Raw genomic sequence first — 21,300 nt, forward strand, 5'->3', positions numbered from 1 at the left:
ATAAATTTAGGAAACTAGTTCACAGCTAGTTCAATAACTCCGGAAGCTTGCTCAAACTCATGTCCATCCAATCGGTGATGCCATCCAACCATCTCATCCTCTGTCTTCCCCTTCTCCTCCTTCCAGCATTATGGGAAAGAAGAAACATAATGAATGTGGAAGGGCTTCCATACTGAACACTTTGTTCAATTGTAGACAGCAGGATCCAGGCACTGGGAAATTTTATTCGATATTTGTAAAGGAAAAAACATTCTCCCGTACCTGTTTATTCTTAACTACAGCACTATATGACTTGTGACACCAGACGTGTGGATTTTCCACACATCAAACGCTTCTGCAACACCCAAGTGTCCTGAAATTTTACTCAATTCTGGCGCTCTCTAGCTGGAGTTTGCATCAGCTCCCACAGGTTTTAGGCTGAGTCCTATAAGATTGGTGATAGCCCCCTTTCAGTGAAAGTGGCTCAGTTGTGTCTGACTCTTTGGGACCCCATGGACTGTAACCCACCAGGCTCCTCCTTCCATGAAATTCTCTAGGTAAGAATACTGGAGTGGGTTGCCATTTCCTTAACCAGGGGATGTTCCCAACCCAGGTATCAAACACAGGTCTCCTTCAGTGCAGGCGGATTCTTTACCTTCTGAGCAACCAGCGAAGCCCATCAAAAGTCCAGATTGTTACCTGTGCTTCTGACCTATCCTTGTTGGGGAGGAAAAAAGTTTTCCTCTGCCTCTCTAGGTTCTTTTGACTAGTCTCAGACTTAATTGACATGAGACAGATTAATAAGAGAAAGTAAATTTTAATTACATTTGTAGGAGGAATCCTAACATGAGAGCCCCCAGAGACAGTCAGGTAAAATGAGGTATATGTGATCTCCTGGACTAAAGAGAAGAGGGTAGGGGTCTGGGACTTCAAAGAGAAAGAAGATATTTCACAGAGAGAATGTTTGGTAAACAAATATTTGCTGGGCCATATAGAAATAATAGGACACAGAACTTTATTTTTTTATTGAATGTTTTTTGAATGAAGTTTTATTTATTTATTTTTATTTTATTTTGGTCATGCTGCATGGCTTGTGGGATCTTAGTTCTCTGGCCAGGGATTGAACCTGTGGCCCCTGCAGTGGAAGCTGAAGTCCTAACCCCTTGACAGCCAGGGAGTTCCCCAGACAGAGAATTTTAACAAACAGATTTTGTTAGGTTCTTCCCTGTCTACCAAACCTAGCTCACATTGTACTGTACTTATCTATGGTGATAGCTCCCTTCCTGGAACACATCCTCTTTCTCCAGTTTGTAGGCAGTTGGAGAGGGAAGGAGGTAAAAGCTCTTCCTGATCCATTTGTTTTTTTAAAAAAACAACCAGTCTACAGTAATCCTCATGCCAAAGAGACATATTTTGGGGTGAAACATTTTGCTCTCAGGTGGCACAGTGGTAAAAGAATCCACCTACCAACACAGGAGACTCAAGAGACACAGGTTTGATCCCTGGGTTGGGAAGATCCCCTGGAGCAGGAAATGGAAACCCACCCCAGTATTCTTGCCTGGAAAATCCCACGGACAGAGGAGCCTGGTGGGTTGCAGTCCATGGGGTTGCAAAGAGTCAGACATGACTGAGAATGCATGCATTTGCCATTGTCATACTGGCTATAAATCGGAGGTTCCCAAGACCCAGATTAATTTACTAGAGTGACTCAGAGAACTTAGGAAAATGTTTCACTCACCAATTATCAGTTTTGCTTTTTTTTTTTTTTTAATAAAAGAACATAACTATGAAACAGCCAGATGGAAGAGATGAACAGGGCAAGCACAGAGCTTCCACTCTCTCTAGACAGATACCACTCTCCCATCACCACCATGTGTTTCCCGACCCTGAAGCCCTTGAACTCTGTTCCTTTGGGGTTTTATGGGGGCCTCATCATATAGGCATGATAGACAAAATCACTGGCCGTGAACTCAGTCGTTTGTCCTTTTGCCCCCTCTGGAGGTCTGAGTGGGAGTAAAAGTTCCAACTCACTAACAGGTGGTTGGTTCTTCTTGCTACTAGCCCCCATCCTTCAGGATGTCCCACTCCAGTATGCTTGTCTGGAGACTTCCATGGACAGAGGAGCCTGGATACATACACTCCATGGTGTCACGTAGAGTCAGACACAACTGAGCGATTAACACCATCACTTCTAAAAGTCCCCTCTTTAGTATAAATTCTGCTGTGCTCAAAGGGAGTTCCTTATGAATAAGATAAGACACTCTTACCACTCAGGAAATTCTAAGTTTCAGGGACGTTATGCCAAGAACTAGGGGCAAAGATCAAATCTTTTTCTTATATGACAATATTATATAAATATTTGTAAATATATGTTCCATATATAAATGTTATATATACATGGATATGTATATAGAAGTCAGAGGAGGACTTAAAGGTATAGCCATTCTAGTCCTAATAGAAACTAAACCTGCATAAACTTCTTCCTTTCTTAAAGACACAGACAAACAGTCAAGTGTTTGCAATCAGGTCACTAGATTCAGCTTAGGACATTTTCTGTGAAAATAAAAGACATGCCCCAAGGATGAGAGAGCAGTAGCATGCTGAATTGTACTTGTTCCAACTGGCTTTGCAACTTACTCTTTCAGAAGCTGGAAACAGATGAGCTCACTGTTAAGGACATATGACTGGAGGTCAGTGATAAATAGTAACCTAGAGACTGCCATTCATTTGCAGCCAAAACAAACAAACAGGCAGATAAGCACTTCAGGTAAAGGTTTATATGCCTGCCTCTGGGGATGAGGTACATTCTAAAGTGACTGCCTTTGCTGGTCTAGCCATCTAAGGTGGAGTTTTCCTACCTATCCTCCCCCAGTTATAAACGTTGCAATATTTTGCCAGTTGGGATCTGCTACAGAGGGGCAGGCATTCTTGCAATCCTGATTCAGTGGAGGGCAATAGAGAGCTTCTGAGGATGCACTGGCCCTAGGATAAGGGTACTCTTTGGGGATGTGGGTCTTTGTAGGGTGTCTGGGGGACAGGTATGATGTTTAGGCCAAGGGTCAGCATTGCCAGAGAGTACCTCTTGATCACACAACCATCCTCCTCCATGTGTTCTGTTAAATTAATTAAACAAGGAGGTTATTAGACTGATGTGATTCTGTGCTGCGGTGGTCTAAATGCATATGTGCATACCTGCTCAGTCACTTTTGTTGGTAACTACCTCAGGGTTAGGAGATCAAAATACTAAGGATAACGAGTCACAAATAGCCAAACTAAGTTTCAAGTGATAGCCAGATAATTTCTTTTTTCCTGTTTCCACACTTTCTCTGTATGTCTTTCCCTCGGCTCCTGTTGGAAGAGAGTTCCTAAGCACTTTCACTTTGGCCTTAGAACTATTTTATGTGAAGCAGATGTTCTTTGTGAAAATTATAATTGACAATAAAGTGAGTATGAAATGATAGCTGCTAAGAAACATGAGAATAATAAGAGAAAAATTATGAAGGGCATCCATGTTTCTCAGTGGTACTGGTGGAACTGAACTCTAATTGCTTGTTGCAGCAAATTCAACAACAAACCTCAATACTGGCTTTTCCTTTTCCTCCATCTCACTCTCCCTGATCTCTCATGCCTGCTTCCTGACATCCCAGATAAACTCCTGGACCCCAAGTCCTTGTCTCAGACTTTGCTTTAGATGACCCCAACATCTGCTACCTAAGCATAGGAAGGGGTTGAACCCAACATGCTAAGTGGTTCCATATCCTGTTTCTAGATTCTCTAATCAAATGCTAATTGTTACCATACTTGGTAAAGAGGCCCTGAACTGGTAATTCTGTTAACTCTGGCTAGGATAGTAAATTTGTAACTTTGGCATTAGAAAATGACATTTTTGTACAAATTGTGTTTATATAGGTTTATATAGGTTTTGTGTTTATATAGGTGTTTAAATGCTTAGGGAACTTGATCTACTAAATTTTTGTGTGACTTTTTTTAGATGTATAAGAATTTTTTAAAATTGTATTTTAAATTTTTTTAAGGTATGTTTAGAAATATTACATTAAATATGCAGATTTGCCTTATTAAGTTTGTTGTGCTGCAGTTTCAGGTAAACTAGCTTTGTTAGTGTCCTTTGACAGGTCTATGGGAATGTAAATAAACATGTAAGTTGCATTTAATAAAGTAACCTAAGAACTAATTTAAAAACTAGTGGACTATCATCAACTGTACAAAAATAAATGTCTAAACTGCTATAGGAGCAAAGAAATATGACTTAAGCTACTCAGATGATAGGGGAGGCATTGAAACTGCTGTGTGAGCTGGGTCTTTTCTCTTTTTTACATATTTATTTATTTGGCTGCACCAGGTATTAGCTTCAGCACGGGGGATCTTCAATCTTTGTTGTGACGTGTGGGATCTTTGGGGGTTCCCAGGTGGCACTAGTGGTAAAGAACTCGCCTGCCAATGCAGGAGACACAAAAGATGTGGGTTCAATCCCTGGGTGGGGAAGATCCCCTGGAGGAGGGAATGGCAACCCACTCCAGTATTCTTGCCTGGGAAATCCATGGACAGAGGAGCCTGGTGGGCTATAGTCCATAGGGTCGCAGAGAGTTGGACACGAACGACTCTGAAGCAACTTAGCACGTATGTGGTATCTTTAGTTGCAGCATGTGGGATCTAGTTCCCTGACTAGGGATTGAACCTGGGCCCTCTGCATGGGGAGGTCGGAGTCTTAGCCACTGGACTACCAGGGAAGACCCTGAGTCTTGATAAACATAAAAGTTGGAGAGGAAGAGTCCAGATGGAGAGAAGAAGGAGCAGCACTAAAGGTACAGAAGCAAAAGGTGAAAGAGGCAGTTTGTCCAGATCGCTCAACCAGTGTGTGGGTGGGAGAACAGAATTCATGGGGTAAGCAATAAGAATCGAGGCCAAAGAAAACAGCAGGTGCCAGGTTATGGAAGGACCTATACGCTAAAGGAACGGAAAGCCATTTTAATTTTTAAGCACATTTTAAGCCAATTAAAATTTTAAGAATTTTAAGCAAAGTCAAGGAGGCCAATTAGGAGATTGTTACAATACCAGTGGAAAATTGGGCCTTGAATTTATTAAGTGGCAGAGGGGACAGGGAGAAGAAAAATAGACTGGATTGAACTTTGATCATGATTCAATCTCCATGATGAGGGAGGATATTATGTTTGTGCCTGATGGTCTCTTTTCTTCAAGGTCAACTCTTGGTGTAGGGAAGGCTGAAAGGACAACCAAAGGTCGGGGCATAAACAAAGTGGTGAAGGAAACAAGGGATCTGTAGACTTATGCTTTATTAAAAGAATAATCATTGTAATATTAGGTTACAAAACTTACTTTATTTCAAACGTGAAAATATAAAAACCACTGATATATAAAATTTAAGGATATTAAAGCATCCAAACTTTAGGTACCAGTTTTAGCTCCTTATAAATGTACTTAAATGAGACACTATTCATAGCAGGCATAAATATAAAGAGACTTATATTTCTTAGAATTAAGACACAGGAGAAAATAATATATTCTGTTACTGATAAAAGCAGGGAACTGTAGTGGTCAGTGTCATAGACTTCTCAACACCCTCTCCATTCCAAAAGATTATTAGGAGACAATTAGAGGAATCTCACTGATGTTGGCAGTTGGGGACAATGGCTATGCAACCCCCTCCTGGCTAATATGACCCAAGGAGACAGCAAGAGAGGTTTGCTGAGAGAACCTCTGAGAAGTTCAAAAGTCTATGAAGAAGACAGAAAGAATGGCTCATCTTTGTCTGGCTACTGCCAGGTCTGACTGGGCCCACGGAATTGTGCTGCCAGCTTGAGAGTGAAGCTGGTGACAGAGCAGAGACAGGGAAGCAACCTGTTTCTTTGGTGACATTTTCAGCAGTGGAGCTCACCCAACCTGAACTTCTCATTATGTGGGATTACGAATGTCTGGTGGTTTAAGCCTCTGGAATCAAGGTTTTCTGTTAGTTGCAGCCAACTAAAATAAGAATTTAAGGTAAATTAAAGGTAAACATGGGGCTTCTTTGGTGGCTTAGAGAGTAGAGAATCTGCCTGCAATGAGGAAGACCTGGATTCGATCCCTGGGTTGGGAAGATTCCCCGGAGAAGGGAATGGCTACCCACTCCAGTATTCTTGCCTGGAGAATTTCATGGACAGAGGAGCCTGGTGGGCTACATTCCATGGGGTCGCCAAGAGTTGGACACGACTGAGTGACTAACAGAGGTAAACATGAACAGATGGTTGTAATGTATGGAGTTAAATTTTCTTCTCCTGGTAAATCAATTTCATTTGCAGTCATTTTTTATTTCATTTGAAGTGTATATAATCCCTTCCCTCTGAATTGTCATTAAACTTTTTAAAAGTACTGTCACATCTGGCCATCTGTCTTCTCACATGGTATTACTGACAAACAGAACAGGGAAGAGAAACAGCAACTGAACTCAGCTCTCTGTTAAGATGCAAAGAGATTGTCTCTCTTTCATAGACGATTTGGAGTTTGTGATAGTAAACTTTTTCTATAGCAGCCCATAGAGATAGCATATGGAGGGAAGAATCTGACAGTTTTCTAGTAACTGTTTTATTTTAAATAAAAACAACTAAATACTTTCTTGAAATTAATAATATATCCTTCACATACTTGCCTCCTGGCTGTATTATATTATGTACATTTTTAATAACCTTAAAATAGTACATGCAAAAATATAAGCATGGTGTTTGACATTGGCTTATTATTAGCAGGGGTCTACTTAGAACATAATTCTGTGCTAAATCTCATACTGAGTGTCTCCCAGGGACTCGAAATCTCCCACCCATTGGTCTGTAATATATCTGCTCGCTTTCCTATACTTTGAATTTTGCTTTCCTCGTATCAATACACTCAAAAGTTCAGTCTCCAGGCTAGTACATGTCTTTCATTTTCAGATACAAGCAGCAACTTTAGCATTTCTTATCACAAAAAATCCATACGAGAAAGGTGGCATGCCCAGTGAACTTCCTGGGCGGAGAGGTTTTTCTGTCAAAGCTGGCAGCGTTTGTTCATCCACCATCTTCAGAATTTGACCATTGAGCTGGACAGATCTGCAAAGGGGAAAGATGTGTCCAGGTTAGCCAAGCTGTACATCTTCCATCTACTCTATAAAAGTCCTGAGAACTTTTTAAGGCCCCAATTTTTTTCTGTGGCAGTTTATATTATATAACTTGTATTTGAACACTATGTCAGATAGGCATTTGGCTGAGATGAACTTTAAGCTACACTGGTAGAGCTGAACAGTTGTGACAGAAACCATATGGTCTGCAGAGCCCCCAAATATTTACTATCTGGCCCTTTACAGAAAATGAAACACACACAATCCATACTAGGCAAGATGACGGAGGTGTAAAAAGGATGAAGATGACATCCTTCTGGATTTGTGGCATTTGGGGGGGGGGATGGTAAGTAATTGTAAACATGTATATATGAAGCAAATATATAGGATGGAATGTGAGTTGCATGAATTTAATGTACAAAATGACTGTCAATTTCCCACTTGTAACTATATCTGTAAACCCTCTTACTCCCCTTCTCCCAGGAGGTATATATTCATTTTCTTAAGCTGTTAAGCTACTTTGGTAGAGTATATATTGCTGTAGTGAAGAAAAATGATTTTCTTTAGCTAAACCACAGATTTAAAAAAATAATTATGTTTTCTTTGCATCTGTCAAAATTTAAATTAAAAACTGAGTCAAAAAATAGAAAAAAAATCAAGGACAAGTGTTATGTATATTTATTATTATTGAAATCAAATTGATATATTCTTGGGCTATTTCTTTGGGTGGCTCAGACGGTAAAGAATCCGCCTGCAATGTGGGAGATTGCAACCCAGGGATGCAATGTTCCATCCCTGGGTTGGGAAGATCTCCTGGAAGAGGGCATGGCAACTCCAGTGTTCTTGCCTGGAGAATCCCCATGCACAGTGGGGCCTGGTGGGCTGCAATCTATGAGGTCACAAAAAGTCAGACATGACTGAAACAACTAAACATAGAAAAATATATTCTTACGGCAACAAATCGTATATAAGTAAGAGCTTAGGAAGAAAAGCTTTAGTCTACTTTTAGTTTTATTGATACTTCCATAATTCTAAGTGATATTTTTATCTCTTTTATCTTTTTCTTAAATGGTTTTTATATTATGAAATTTTTATAACAAAAAAGTTTTTTATTGTTGAATATTTAGATTAATACCAAAGTTTATGTCATACATGTAATACATATATTATATGTAGGGCATTTATAACAGTGCCTTGTACATATAAGCACGTAAAAGCATTATCTATCATCATCTTTATTATTCAGATAAATAAATGTAACAGAAGCAACTTATCTCATCATAACCATTTTTAAGATTTTGATGTATATTGCTTAATCTCTTTTCTATGTATGTATGAACATACATATTTTCATATGGACAAAAATAAGCATATAGTATATAGTCTCTTAAAACTTGATTCTTTTCCCCTTAACATTTCCTAACATTTGTTCACACCATTAAACATTCATCCACTGCATCATTTTAATGACTGCACAAGATTCCATTGTACCAGCATATTAGTTTATTTACTGAATTGTCTAGTGTTAGACACTTGTTTGTTTCCAATGTAGCATTATTATAAAGTTTTAATTTTTAAAGATCTCTCACACTGTATCCTTACTAAGTATCAGTCAGCAGAGAAATTAGTTTCCATTAATCCTTGCTTAAATGTCCAGTTGTGGGCTCTGTACCTAAAGATGTAATATTGCTGCTACTGCTAAGTCACTTCAGTCGTGTCTGACTCTGTGTGATCCCATAGACGGCAGCCCACCAGGCTCCCCCGTCCCTGGGATTCTCCAGGCAAGAACACTGGAGTGGTTTGCCATTTCCTTCTCCAATGCATGAAAGTGAGAAGTCAAAGTGAAGTCGCTCAGTCGTGTCCGACTCAGCGATCCCATGGACTGCAGCATACCAGGCTCCTCCATCTGTGGGATTTTCCAAGCAAGAGTACTGGAGTGGGGTGCCGTTGCCTTCTCCGAAAGATGTAATAAGATAACCATAATTGTGCTGAAGGCTAACAAGCCTGCACTGCAGTTACACTCAGCTCACATGCACCCGAGCTTTGTCTCAGCACCTATATCACAGCACTTCCTGCAAGGGGTGGAGGAGGAAACGCCATGACCACCATCAGGAAACCACAAACAAAAATAGGTCTTGACAACATCTCTAAATGGTGATAGTTAGAGCTCTTCTGCAAGAGATTGAGGACCATGACAAGGGAACACAAAAAAGTTTCAGAAAGTCTTTAGGAGAGGTCACAGTGTTTAAAGGTAAGTCTGATCACTGTAAATTAATGCTGCTCTGGGTTAAGATGAAACATGGGCAAGATAATACCTAATCTACCTGTCTATACTGTTTAATCAGCTATGAATATAGCTAAAGGATGTTATCAGTATACTGAGTGTAAGCTTAAAGCATGCAGAATATTTCCTCATTGAGCTGGCCAATAAGGGTAGGGTTTTATTTGAAGGTAGTATCTTATTTCCTATTTCTAAGCTAGTAATATGGTGACAAGTAATAGAAGACATGCTTGTCAAGTTTCAGATGAAATACAGATGGAAGGAATTAGCAAGCAACAGATTTGGTGGAATTGGAGACGGTGGGCAAAATTCATCTGAGATAACTATAAAATACTGCTTTTATGTTAACATATATTCAGTTCAAATATTTATTAAATACTTATGATACAGGACCTTCTATGGGCACTATACAAGTTATTTAAGTGAAAACTAACTTTTTAAAGGTGATCATTATTTAACCCCCTGAGGTTGTTAGCATGAGCATGTGTGCAAACTGTGCATTCATTAAACCTATCTGGGATGCTTTTGTGACATTTTAAAAAGAGATATTTTATCTCTCTTTAAAGATATTTTAAAGAGAGAAAAATATAAGTAATATATAGTCATCAAAGAGAACTTAGGATAATACAACAATGTCCACAATTTCACCAGTTTTCCAAGTATAAAGCATGAAATATATGATCAGAATGCAACAGGGTCTGGTAAATACAGCAAAGAGAAGAATCACTGAAAAAACTAGGCATATTGAGCCTGGAGAGAAGACAATCCAGTTGTCCTTCAAATATTTGAGTTATTCTGGAGAAAACAGAGCATTCTGTGTTGTTTCAGATTAAGAGTGGCAAACCCAAATGCCCTCGGGGTCAAGAAAGTGACATGTACCAGCAGCAGGACAGGCCTACGACAGCAGGGTCACATAGGGACTAAGGGGAACAGAGAGCTGGGTGAGTTGTCTAAAGTGAATAATCCCAGTTCAGCTCCATCGAACTGGGAAAACACCCCAGAGTTGCCAGAGCACCTATTTTCAAAGAAAAGCTAGAAATCCAGGTATTTAATACTTGTCAATTTTTACAACATTGACACCTAATTGGAAATAAAAATTAACACAGAGTGTATGCTACCCTCCCCTACCAGAAAGAGAAAAAAAAAAGCCTCTAAACCCACTTGTCCATAGGCATGAGGTATAGATTCCATCTGCTCCAGAGAGAACTAAGAGCAGCACATGAAAGGTAGAGAGGTTTACCGTATCCTTGCCACAGGAAGCAGTCACCAGCAGAGACTGTGAGATCCAACAGAGAGGAAACAAACAGGGCTGAATGGCCTTAGATACCCATCTAAGGCTAGACTAAAATGATCTCTAAGACTTTGTCTTTTGCTGTGACACTCAGGATCTTAGTTCCCCAACCAGGGATTGATCCTGTGACACCTGCATTGGGAGCACAGAGTCTCAACCCCTGGACCACCAGCGAAGTCCCTCTTAAGATACATCTAACTCTACAACTATTACTTAGTTACTTCAGAGAAGTTTTTCCCTTCTCGGCCTCAGACACAAATAGGATAAGAACTTAAAAAAGTGTCAAAATCCCCAAAGAGAGAAGTATCTGTTATTCAAATATACATTATTTATAACAGGGGGAAAAAAACAGTAGGAAAATGAACAAGTAAACCATGGTATTTTATAAAACGTGCAGCCCATTAAAATGTCTACAAAGACTATAGATGGAAAGATACTTGGGAAAACTTGTGGGTTCTCCTTCAATTTCTCCTATTAGAAGTTGTATGATTACAGTTATATATAGCAAAATAAGGGACAGGAAAAAAAAAATCATAGAATGGTACCCAGAGTTAATAATACTTGTCTATAGGGATAGGACTTTGTTGAAAGCACATTTATGACACTTTTTCAGGTTCTGATGCTGTCACTGAAAACAATACTCACAGAGCATTTGCAGAGATGGGAGACCCACCAGAGGAGGAACTGGCAACCCACTCCAGTAGTCTTGCCGAGATACTCCCATGGACAGAGGAGCTTGGCGGGCCAGAGCCCACGGAGTGGCAAAGAGTCAGACACAGCAACTGAGCACACACACACACACAGTGTGAGAATAGCCATGAAGAAAAGAGCTCCTTCCAACACACACTGGACAGAAATCTTACAATATCTGTTGTGCCTAACTCCTTCTTGGGTATTCTGGTTTGATAAAAATATTTATTTATTGGGCTGTGCCTTATTTGCACATGCAGGATCGTCAGTCTTTGTTATGGCATGCAAACTCTTAGTTGCAGCATATGGGATCTAGTTGTCTGACTGGGAATTAAACCCAGGCCCCCTGCATTGGGAGCATGGAGTGCTAACCATTGGACAACCGGGGAAGTCCCTTGGGTATTCTGTTGACTATAGGCTTTTTAAGACATACTCAATCATGGGCTTTTAAAAGTAAAACGTTTAAGAACCAATTTTAAATAATTCACTTAAAAGGCACATTTCTGACCCCTCTTTTTCTTCACTCTAACCAATAACAAACTATTCTGATACTGTAACAGAATCACATCCATGACACATGATATTTTATACCAACTCCTATGCCTTTATATAGCAATTACATACAGGTATTTTTGCTTTAGTGACTGTATTACCAAGGATTATTTTTTTGGAGCAAATAATCTAAATGCATTGAGTGGATCCAGATATACATCAAGTTGTTTTGAAATGAAAACATTTCTGTACGATAACTGCCATTTTGTCTTCCCATCCTTCTGCTTTGATTCTCCGAATGAGTTACACCTGTATTAGTGTGTATTCACATATAATTTCCTGAATATTAAGAATTGTTAGAACTTGAAATAGTTGATTTTTTTCTTTTGCTCCCTGTCAACACACAGTATTCTGACAAACACCAAGAAAATTCACTTTAGGTGAAAGTTTGAAATGAACCAAGAAAATTACTCACTTGGAAAGTAAGCCATCGGGTCCTGAAGGTTTTATGAGGTATTTATCCACTTGCTTGTTAAATAAGGGATGTGGTAACTGCAAGCGCTTGGTGACATTATGGAGGTTTAAGGCATAGAGAGTTAAATCTCCTTCTTTATACCTTGGGCTAAAAGCAAATACATGAACTCAATAAAAGTGTTTATTTAATTTAAGCAATTAAGTAGTTGGTTACAATATAATCACGGATAATACGAAGTGTATTTAGTATTTATAGTGATGCTGCACCCTCCTTGTATCTTCCAGTTATGCTAATATCAGACTGCTGATGTGGTTCTGTTTTGAAAACGTGATGAAACTATTGCTCTTCACACAACCATTGTCTGGGCTTCAGCACTTTGCGATCTTTGCTGCTTTGCCAGACTGACTTGTGAGGAAGTCAGTCAGCTCATACATGTTCAAACTTAGGAAAGTTAAATGGTAAAAGGGAAATTTTGTGGGTTCATATGAGTTCATATTATAAACCATATAAACCAAGACTTTTTCTAACCTTATGAAAAGACTGACACTAATAAGAAAATTAAATCTACTGACATTTTACAGAATTTATCCACCTAAACCATTCCCCACCATTCCTAATGGGGCCACTCACCAGAAACAGAGTTCCCTTTCAATGAAATAGGAAACCATGGGTAGCCTTTGTAGCTAAATATTTTTAGCATTATTCTATCAGGAAAGACAGACTGAAACCAAGATGAGAAAAATCTCAAATTTAGGAATATTTTTTGCTACCTAAGGCCAGAGTATTGTACTATAAAAATCTCTTATGGCCTCTCAATTCTAGAAACTGAGTTAAAACTTTTGAAAACATGAGAGTTGTTATCAGTCACCTTTTAATTTTTCTTTATTAATCAGATATGATTCAAAATGATAAGTATAGTCACATAATTATTCATTCATATGAATTCATATTTATATTCATCCATAGTCATTCAATTGATTAATCATTCATATGAAATCTGTTTTATGTGGTTACATTTGTACTATTCTTTATTTACATTCAGGATATATTTTTATTATGTATTATGTTAATCAAATCATTGTCAAATCTTTGCTGGACTGTAAATGCCTACATTTAACCTTTTTTTTTTTTAAGCTAGACTCTGGCACCATATCACTATGAGAATGAAAAGAAATAAAGAACAATGATCCACCTTAGACCCACTCTATAGATAGAAGACAGCAGGGTGTTAGAGTAGGAAATTGTGTGTTTAATTATTAAAACTTGTTGATTGGTAAAGGGTGTGTTACACACTTACTGGTTGATGTTTGTGCAATGAAGATATACTCGAAGTTTGCTTCTGTCTGGACCTTTCACACTTGCCATTAACACTTTGGTGCCCACCAGTTTCTTGAACAGAAGAGACAGCCAATAATCCTAGTTGAAGTGATTGGGGAGGGGTGGGACAAAAATAGATTTTTACTTACTTTTTAACAAAAACAGTGTCAAGCAAATAGCTATCCTACAAACAGTGTGACTGTTATTCTAGAGGTATTTAAGAAGGATTCATCTTTTGGTCTGTGTTGCCACCGTGAACCTGAGGGCAGTATCTTGTTTGCTGCTGTTCATCACCAGAGGTCTACATTTCCATGATTCAGAGGGCTATGTCTGCTAGTAGATAGATCTCAAGAATACAACTGATTGCTAAGAGGCAGTTTAAATAGTTTGTGTTGTCTGTCATCCAAGAATTCAAAACTCAAAGCAAAAACTTTAGATACACACACACTCACAGACACATATACACATACAGAACCAAGTTTGAAAGATAAAAACTTCTATCTGTTGAGCAGACTAAAACAACTGCCTCCGAAACCTTAGTAAAACGCAGAATGTGGAAAACATTATAGAACAAATTACCTGGTTTGTTTAGTTAATAAATCCCAAGAGACAAAAAAAAAAGAGAGGGAGGGAGAAGTTAAAGATTAACAGGCTTAAAAGATATAACAAATGCTTAAAAAAGAGACATAGTATATGCAATATATGCACCTTGTTTGGATTCTGATGTGAATAAACCGACTGTTAAAGACAGTCGAGACAGTAAGGAAAATGTGAAACCCTGACTAAATATTTAATGATATTGAGAAGTTATTGTCAATATTTTAAAGTGTGATAACTATATTTTATTATGTTTTTCCAAAGGGGAAACATACTGAAATACTTACAGATAAAATGATATACCTGAGGTTTGCTTAGTAAGTGGGAGGTGAGGGATAGGCAGGATTATGGATTAGACAAGATTAGGGCTTCATATATTTTCCCCTCTACTTTGAAATTTTTCATAATAAGAAAGTTATTTTTTAGTTCACTAGATATATATACGTCAACCCAGGTCTCCCACATTGCAGGCGGATTCTTTATCAGCTGAGCCACAAGGGAAGCCCTTGAACTGAGATAAAGCAGACTTACTAGGCAAACAGCTTTTGTTTCTCTGCTTAAGATTTTACACTGGAGACTTAAGATTTTACAGAGAAGAATCAGTTAAATGCTTTCAAAAGAGACATAACTTTAGCATGGTTCTGTGAGGGGAGATGGGTGCGTGGATAGAAAGCAAGCAGGTTCAGAGCCAGGATTTGTATAGGATTCTTTAGAATAACAACAAGACAGTGTGACCTCCAGCAAATCCCACAAGCATCCCTTAATTTGAACATCCCCGTGTGAAAAATGAAAAAGCAAATCCACGCTGAATATTCATTGGAAGGACTGATGCCCAAGTTGAAACTTCAGTACTTTGGCCACCTGATGCAAAGAGCCGACTCATTAGAAAAGACCCTGATGCTGGGAAAGGTTGAGAGCAGGAGAAGGGGATGACAGAGGATGAGATGGTTAGATGGCATCACCGACTCAATGGACATGAGTTTGAGCAAACTCCAGGAGACAGTGAGGGATAGGGAGGCCTGGCGTGCTGCAGTTCACAGGGTCACAAAGAACAGGAGACAACCTAGCGACTGAACAACAACAACATTTGAAAAATGGGGGAGTCCAGCCTGTGATGACCTGGAGGGGTGGGATGGGAGGGGAGAGGGAGGCTCAAAAGAGAGTGAAAATATATATACACACACATATATAAAATTATGATTTATTTGCATTGTACAGCAGAAACCAGCACATTATAAAGAAATTATCCTCCAATTAAACAATTAATAAATAGAAAAATGAATCTAAGACAACTGTGTTGCCACCTTCCAGGACTGTTATGCAAATCAAATAAGAAAACAGACATGTACAATAGGTTTAAGGCTGATTGCCTAGGATCCTGCAGATGTCAATGGTACCATTTACTCTTCCACGTTTTTGTAGCTGACTTGTAAACCTTAAGGAAGAAATATATTTAGCATATATACAAAGAATTCTTAAGTCAAAAGTTTGTGTTTGAAGCTTTAGATAACATAATAAATAGTATAAAGAGTGACAGGGTAAGGTAGCTAATTTCTAGATATTGTACTTACAGCACATTGTGAAGAAATTATTTACTTCTCTTCCTTGTTCAAGGTCCATTTAAGAAATGGCCAGTAGTAGATTTTGGATATTTGTTCAATGAAATGATCACACTTGGTTTAACTCATTTTATAAATGACTTGGGGAAGAGATTCCTTTTTGTACAAAGACATCTTGCTAAAAATTTTATTATGAACAGTGTGCTCCATGAACTTGGGCCACTATAGATTAAAAGCAATTTTAGGGGGATATCTACAAACCACAAAAGCCTAGCTTATATTTTGGCATGTGCTTTTTGCAGACTTTCTTAGCTTTCCTATAGTGTTCAAATAATTCCCGTAGGAATTATTCTTAGAAAATAGATATTCTCAAATGCTATTTTAGACTGTAAAAATCAAGGTCATACTTCTCAGAGCTATACCTATGCTATTCCTATTTATATCTTCAAGGTGGCTTTTATATGAAAGGCTACAGTTCCTGATTTAGCACCAGATGTAGTTGGAAATAGGGTGGAAATGAGACTCTATTCATAAATATCTTGAAGATTATTAACAAAATAGCCAATCTTAGGGTGATATTTCTGAACAAATACATGGTACTAGCTTATCTTAAAAGTTAAATAAATGATGATTTCATGACATAAAAACATTTTGAAACTTTGGATACTAATGGCAATTTCAACTTTGATTTACTTTGCAAATTAGTTGATTCAAGTTTGTTATCATGTAAAATTGAAGTCATAAAATTTCAGATTACCCCTCTTTTTAAAAAAATCTCATGCCATACCCCAAATGACTCATGTTGAAATCATTATTTCTGGGTCTCAATTTCTTGAGACACAAAAATGTCACAATGGGTTTCTTCTAAGATTTCTTCCAGTCCACCTTTCCATGGTTTGGCTACTTATTAAGAGCACTGAATTTAATGACAGAATTGACTCTTCATAAAAGGTAGACTTTAATTGACTCACAATAACAGGAAAATAATGATCACTTACAGGCAAAGGTTCAAAATTTTCATCCACTAAGTGGTAGTTCCCGGCTCCAAACAACACTTGCCTTATCACCACTTCTATGCCCATTCTGGCTGACAGGCCCAATTTATCCAGCCACCTGGAACAGAGTGAGGCCAAGCTTTCTTCAGATTTGGAAAACAAAATAACTCCATTTTACCTCTACACTATTCTGATTTATTCCTCTGTGTGGGAGGAGCTGACAGAAAACCAGAAAAGTAGTATTAGTCATGAATAAGACATTCCGATGAAACAGAGACTATCCTTTTCTTCAGGTGCTCTCTCACTCCTGCATGATAACAAGTTCTTGAAGACGATTAATATGCCATAGGAGTCCCTATCAGGGTAGGACAACGTCTACAAAGCCATAGAAGCCTACAGCTATAGACAATTAATTATACAACATATATACTTGTTCTCCATCCTGTCGGATCCATGCCAACCCACCTCCCACCCGCAACCTCTCCACCTCCATCCCCATGTGAGGATAGAAGTAAAGGTTGCTGGTGGTTAGTGAAATGCAAAATAATAAGCTTCTATGGACACCTCTTTCCTCCTATTTTTTTTTTAATGTGAACCATTTTTAAAGTCATTCTTGAATTTGTTATAGTACTGCTTCTGTTTTATGTTTTGGTTTTTCTTTATATTTTAATTGGAGGCTAATTACTTTACAATATTGTAGTGGTTTTGCCATATATTGACATGAATCAGCCATGGGTGTACATGTGTTCCCCATCCTGAACCCCCCTCCCCCTCCCTCCCCATCCCATCCCTCTGGGTCATCCCAGTGCACCAGCCCTGAGTACCCTGTCTCATGCATCGAACCTGGACTGGCGATTGGTTTTTGATCTAGAGACATGTGGTCCCCAACCAGTTGATTGAACCCGCACCCCCTGCATTGGAAGGCAAAGTCCTAACCACAGGACCACCAGGGAACTCCCCTCCGTCTTTATTTAGTGGCAAAACAAACACCTCCCCTCTTTTCTCTATTCCTCACGCCCCTACATAAGGATAAAGATGTGTGCTTTATTCGGGGCTTCTAAGAATGAGGGTAGGAGAGGAAAGAGAATAAAACCCAGTGAGGAACAGAACATTAGGTTAAGAGCATTAACCGAGTAATAGAATGTAAGTAAACAAGTTGGTTTTCAAGCAGTCAAGTTTGTGGAGGCTGGACAAGGTGGTGATTTAGTAAATCTTTAAACTCATTGGCAGCCCCTCGGGTGTGACCTCCTACTTCCGGGTTCTAAACGGTCTTGAGAATCTATGAATAGAGCTATAGGTACTCAGTATCCTTCTCAGGATACACTCTTTTACCATGTACTTCTTTAGAGAAAGGAATGCCTCACATAGTTATGGGCCATAAGTAAGGAACAAAACTTCTAAAGCAGTTCATTCATGATTAATCTGGGGCATCCATTAAAGATGTCCAACTAATTTAGTAAATCATTTTATTGCAAAATCTGGCATGAATTTTGGAGTTCAGCCATAGAAACTGTCTTTGATTTTTGGCCGATGAGTTATTTCAGCTGAATAGAAGAACAGGAGAGTACTATCCGGTCCCTGAGACAACTGCAGTTTCACTCACATAAAGCCAGCGGCAAAGGTGTTGGACAGCAAGGGCGCTCCACCCCCAAATGCAGAACTGGTCTCTCCTAACCAAACCTTCTTGTGGGGTCTGGTCTCCTCAACAACCTATGGAACAGGAAAATCTCCTTAGTAATTGCAAGCAAGAGGACCAAATATGATGCTAAAGATTACGCCACATTCAAACCCTCGAATTCCCAGACCCATCATCCAATACAGTTACAAAATATGTTCACAGTCATTTAGGTTTTGGGTAGTTAACTTTTATTGGAATACTAGGTGTGGAAGGAATGCAAAAACCCCATTCTTACAGACTATGAGAGTTTATTCTACTGAACGGCTGTGGGAAGTATTTTTAATTTCTAATCAATAAACATGGGTAAGACCCAATGCTAAGAGGAGGAAACTGAAGGTAAATAAGACCTAGTGCCTGTTCTCTAAAACTGAAAAAACATGTAAATTTATATACCCACAGAATTTAGGACTAGCTAGACTACAAAGTACTTTGGTTTTAACATTAAAAAGAGAGAGAGAAAAAAAAAGACTATTACCTGGAAAGTTTTTTGCACAGATGAAATAAAAGTGTCCAGTATATCAGGGTTTAGGAAATCTTCTTTGGTAGCAATTCGCCCATTCACATAGTAGCTGAATTATTCAGAAAATATTCAGGAAGAAATAACAAACTTTACTTTCTGCTTTTAAGTTAATTAGCAACCTTTGCCCTCCTTTCTACTTCTTCCCACCCCTGTGCTATTTAAAAAAAAAAAGAAAAAAAAAGGTAGAGGTTCTACTAAGGCAAGAATAAGATGGGAGGAGACCAGTTACTCTGTCTTGAGAAAACATAGTCACAAGTGTAGGTATTGTGGGTTATCCGTTCTTTGGCAAGTACATTCATTTTAGCCACTTATCTGTTTCATGACTTAAATGAAAGTGTGCTTTGATCTTGTAGAAACCACCATGTTACTTAAAATTAGTTAAAATTTTTGCTTTATTAATATTAAAATCCTAGTACAATGCTGCTTTAAACACTATAAAGTCAATTAGCACTTAATGAAAACATTGTTTTGAAAACTAGGTCATAAGTAAAGCTAGCTGTACTTTCTTAGTATTAACAGTAGGAGACATACTTACTGATGCCATGTAACTGAATCAATCACTTCTCCCCCAGCCTTTAGGAAACTAGAAAAAAAAAGCTATTATCACTTAATCCTGATATGGATAATATATGCACACAATATATGCACACGAGTTATTTTCCCTAGAAATGGGCTGGTTATTACTTTAGGATAAAGCAACACGAACTTCCTAATTCTAATACAAATTTTTATCACAGGTGCCATTTGCCCCAAAATCTTTGATACTCTGAGCCAGTCAGTATTTGCTCTTTTGGTAAACCATCCAGTCAGGCAACAAATTGGTTAATTTATTTATTTTGGCCGCACCATGCGACATGTGGAACTTCCCTGACCAGGGAGCGAACCCTGCCGCCCCGCCCCTTGAAATGGAGGCACAGAATCTTAACCACTGGACCACCAGGGAAGTCCAAAGATTATTTAATAATAGGTGGTTTATTGAGGATCCTCCACCAAAGAAAAATATTTTTAAGAAAAGTGGCTCTGCTTCCTCTAGCTCTTACCTCTTCAGCATCTTAACAGTCTTTCTTCTAGGCTGGCCAACATCAGGACCATAGAGTTTTGCATTTTTGAAAGTAGATTTTCCTAGAAGTTTATGCAACTCAATAAAATCTTCTCCTAACTGCCATCCATCGATGAAAATACCAGCCTTCTTCTGGAAACTGTTAGGTTCTGAAAGACAGCAATTCTCAAAATAAATGCTCACCTAAAATTTTTTTCTATTTAGAAGCCAACATAAAAGCAACAGAGCATTTTTCACATTACCAAAACTTAGAATCCAAAGTCAAGAAAGGTAAGTTATCTAGTTATAAAGAATATATTACAGGAAAACAAAAATTTAAGTTATATAACTGAAGTATGAGGGTGTAATAAAACAGTTGGAAATTAATGATGGGTACATTAAGCCAATGGATATTCAAGAGATAGTCTGTACCGAGTGTTTAATAGCCTAATTTACTTTTAAAAAGATTGTGCAAAAAAAAAAAAAAAAAGATTGTGCAGGGAGAAGGCATTTAAAAACCCATTTCTACAATGTAATTAAGTCTTATTGAGCTTACACTGTTTATCTGTGAAATGCCATATGCATGTGTCATCTTCACTAGTTAGAATTTTTTGAAGCTCCATATTGCCCTTATAATGTCAAAAGTTATCTTAATAGCAAATAAAAATTAAGATAAATTCTTTAAAAAAAAGTCTTATTGAGAATTATAAAGGCAAATTATGTATGCATGTGAATCTGGAAGTAACAAAACTGAAGAGATGGGAGGAAGGCACGGAAAATGTCTAATCTACTTTCCAAATTACTTTATTCTTCTGCTTTACCCTGGAAACCAGACCTTCTTTGCAAAATGGAACCCAAGGAAGAGGGACACATGATGACATCACTGTTTTATCTTGCCCTGAAGAGCAGAAGGATTTGGGGATGGGTAGGGTAGAAAAATAGGGGGGGCGGGGAATGTACAGAGACAGGTAAGGATGACCTATGGTTCACATAGTTGCTTCAGTAAACTTGGTCAGAGCATCTACCTAAGACATGGTTGCCTCTATCCTTCCTTCTATTCTGCTTCAGTGCTTCACCTTGTCAGTTATCCTCAGCCACCGAACCCCAAAATCTGTGGCTAGACTTTATCATAACACATACCACTATAGATATGTATCACTTCTTTGCTTGCTTTCTGGTAGGTCTGGCTCCTTACCCACAGAACAGAAGTCTCGAGAGAGCAATGACCTCGTTCTAGAGCCAGACTGCCTGGGTTCAAATCCTAACTCCTCTAAGATTT

The 21,300-nt window shown here is 38.4% G+C and overlaps 1 protein-coding gene across 1 annotated transcript in view; it reads right to left on the bottom strand.

Annotated features, from left to right (window-relative positions):
* Nucleotides 1-5,274: 5,274 nt before the first annotated feature.
* HPSE (heparanase) overlaps nt 5,275-21,300 on the bottom strand; it is a 40,332-nt gene continuing 24,306 nt past the window's right edge. Inside the window, exons 5-12 of the mRNA XM_043448201.1 lie at nt 20,023-20,191; nt 19,518-19,565; nt 18,938-19,031; nt 18,388-18,494; nt 16,788-16,902; nt 13,614-13,732; nt 12,317-12,463; nt 5,275-7,079 (exon numbers count right to left, since the gene is read on the bottom strand). Of these exons, the coding sequence (XP_043304136.1) occupies nt 6,920-7,079; nt 12,317-12,463; nt 13,614-13,732; nt 16,788-16,902; nt 18,388-18,494; nt 18,938-19,031; nt 19,518-19,565; nt 20,023-20,191 (959 nt within the window). The 3' untranslated portion in view covers nt 5,275-6,919. The remainder of the gene's footprint in view (nt 7,080-12,316; nt 12,464-13,613; nt 13,733-16,787; nt 16,903-18,387; nt 18,495-18,937; nt 19,032-19,517; nt 19,566-20,022; nt 20,192-21,300) is intronic.

This window comes from Cervus canadensis, chromosome 26 (genome assembly GCF_019320065.1).
Source record: "Cervus canadensis isolate Bull #8, Minnesota chromosome 26, ASM1932006v1, whole genome shotgun sequence".
Taxonomy (NCBI): domain Eukaryota; kingdom Metazoa; phylum Chordata; class Mammalia; order Artiodactyla; family Cervidae; genus Cervus; species Cervus canadensis.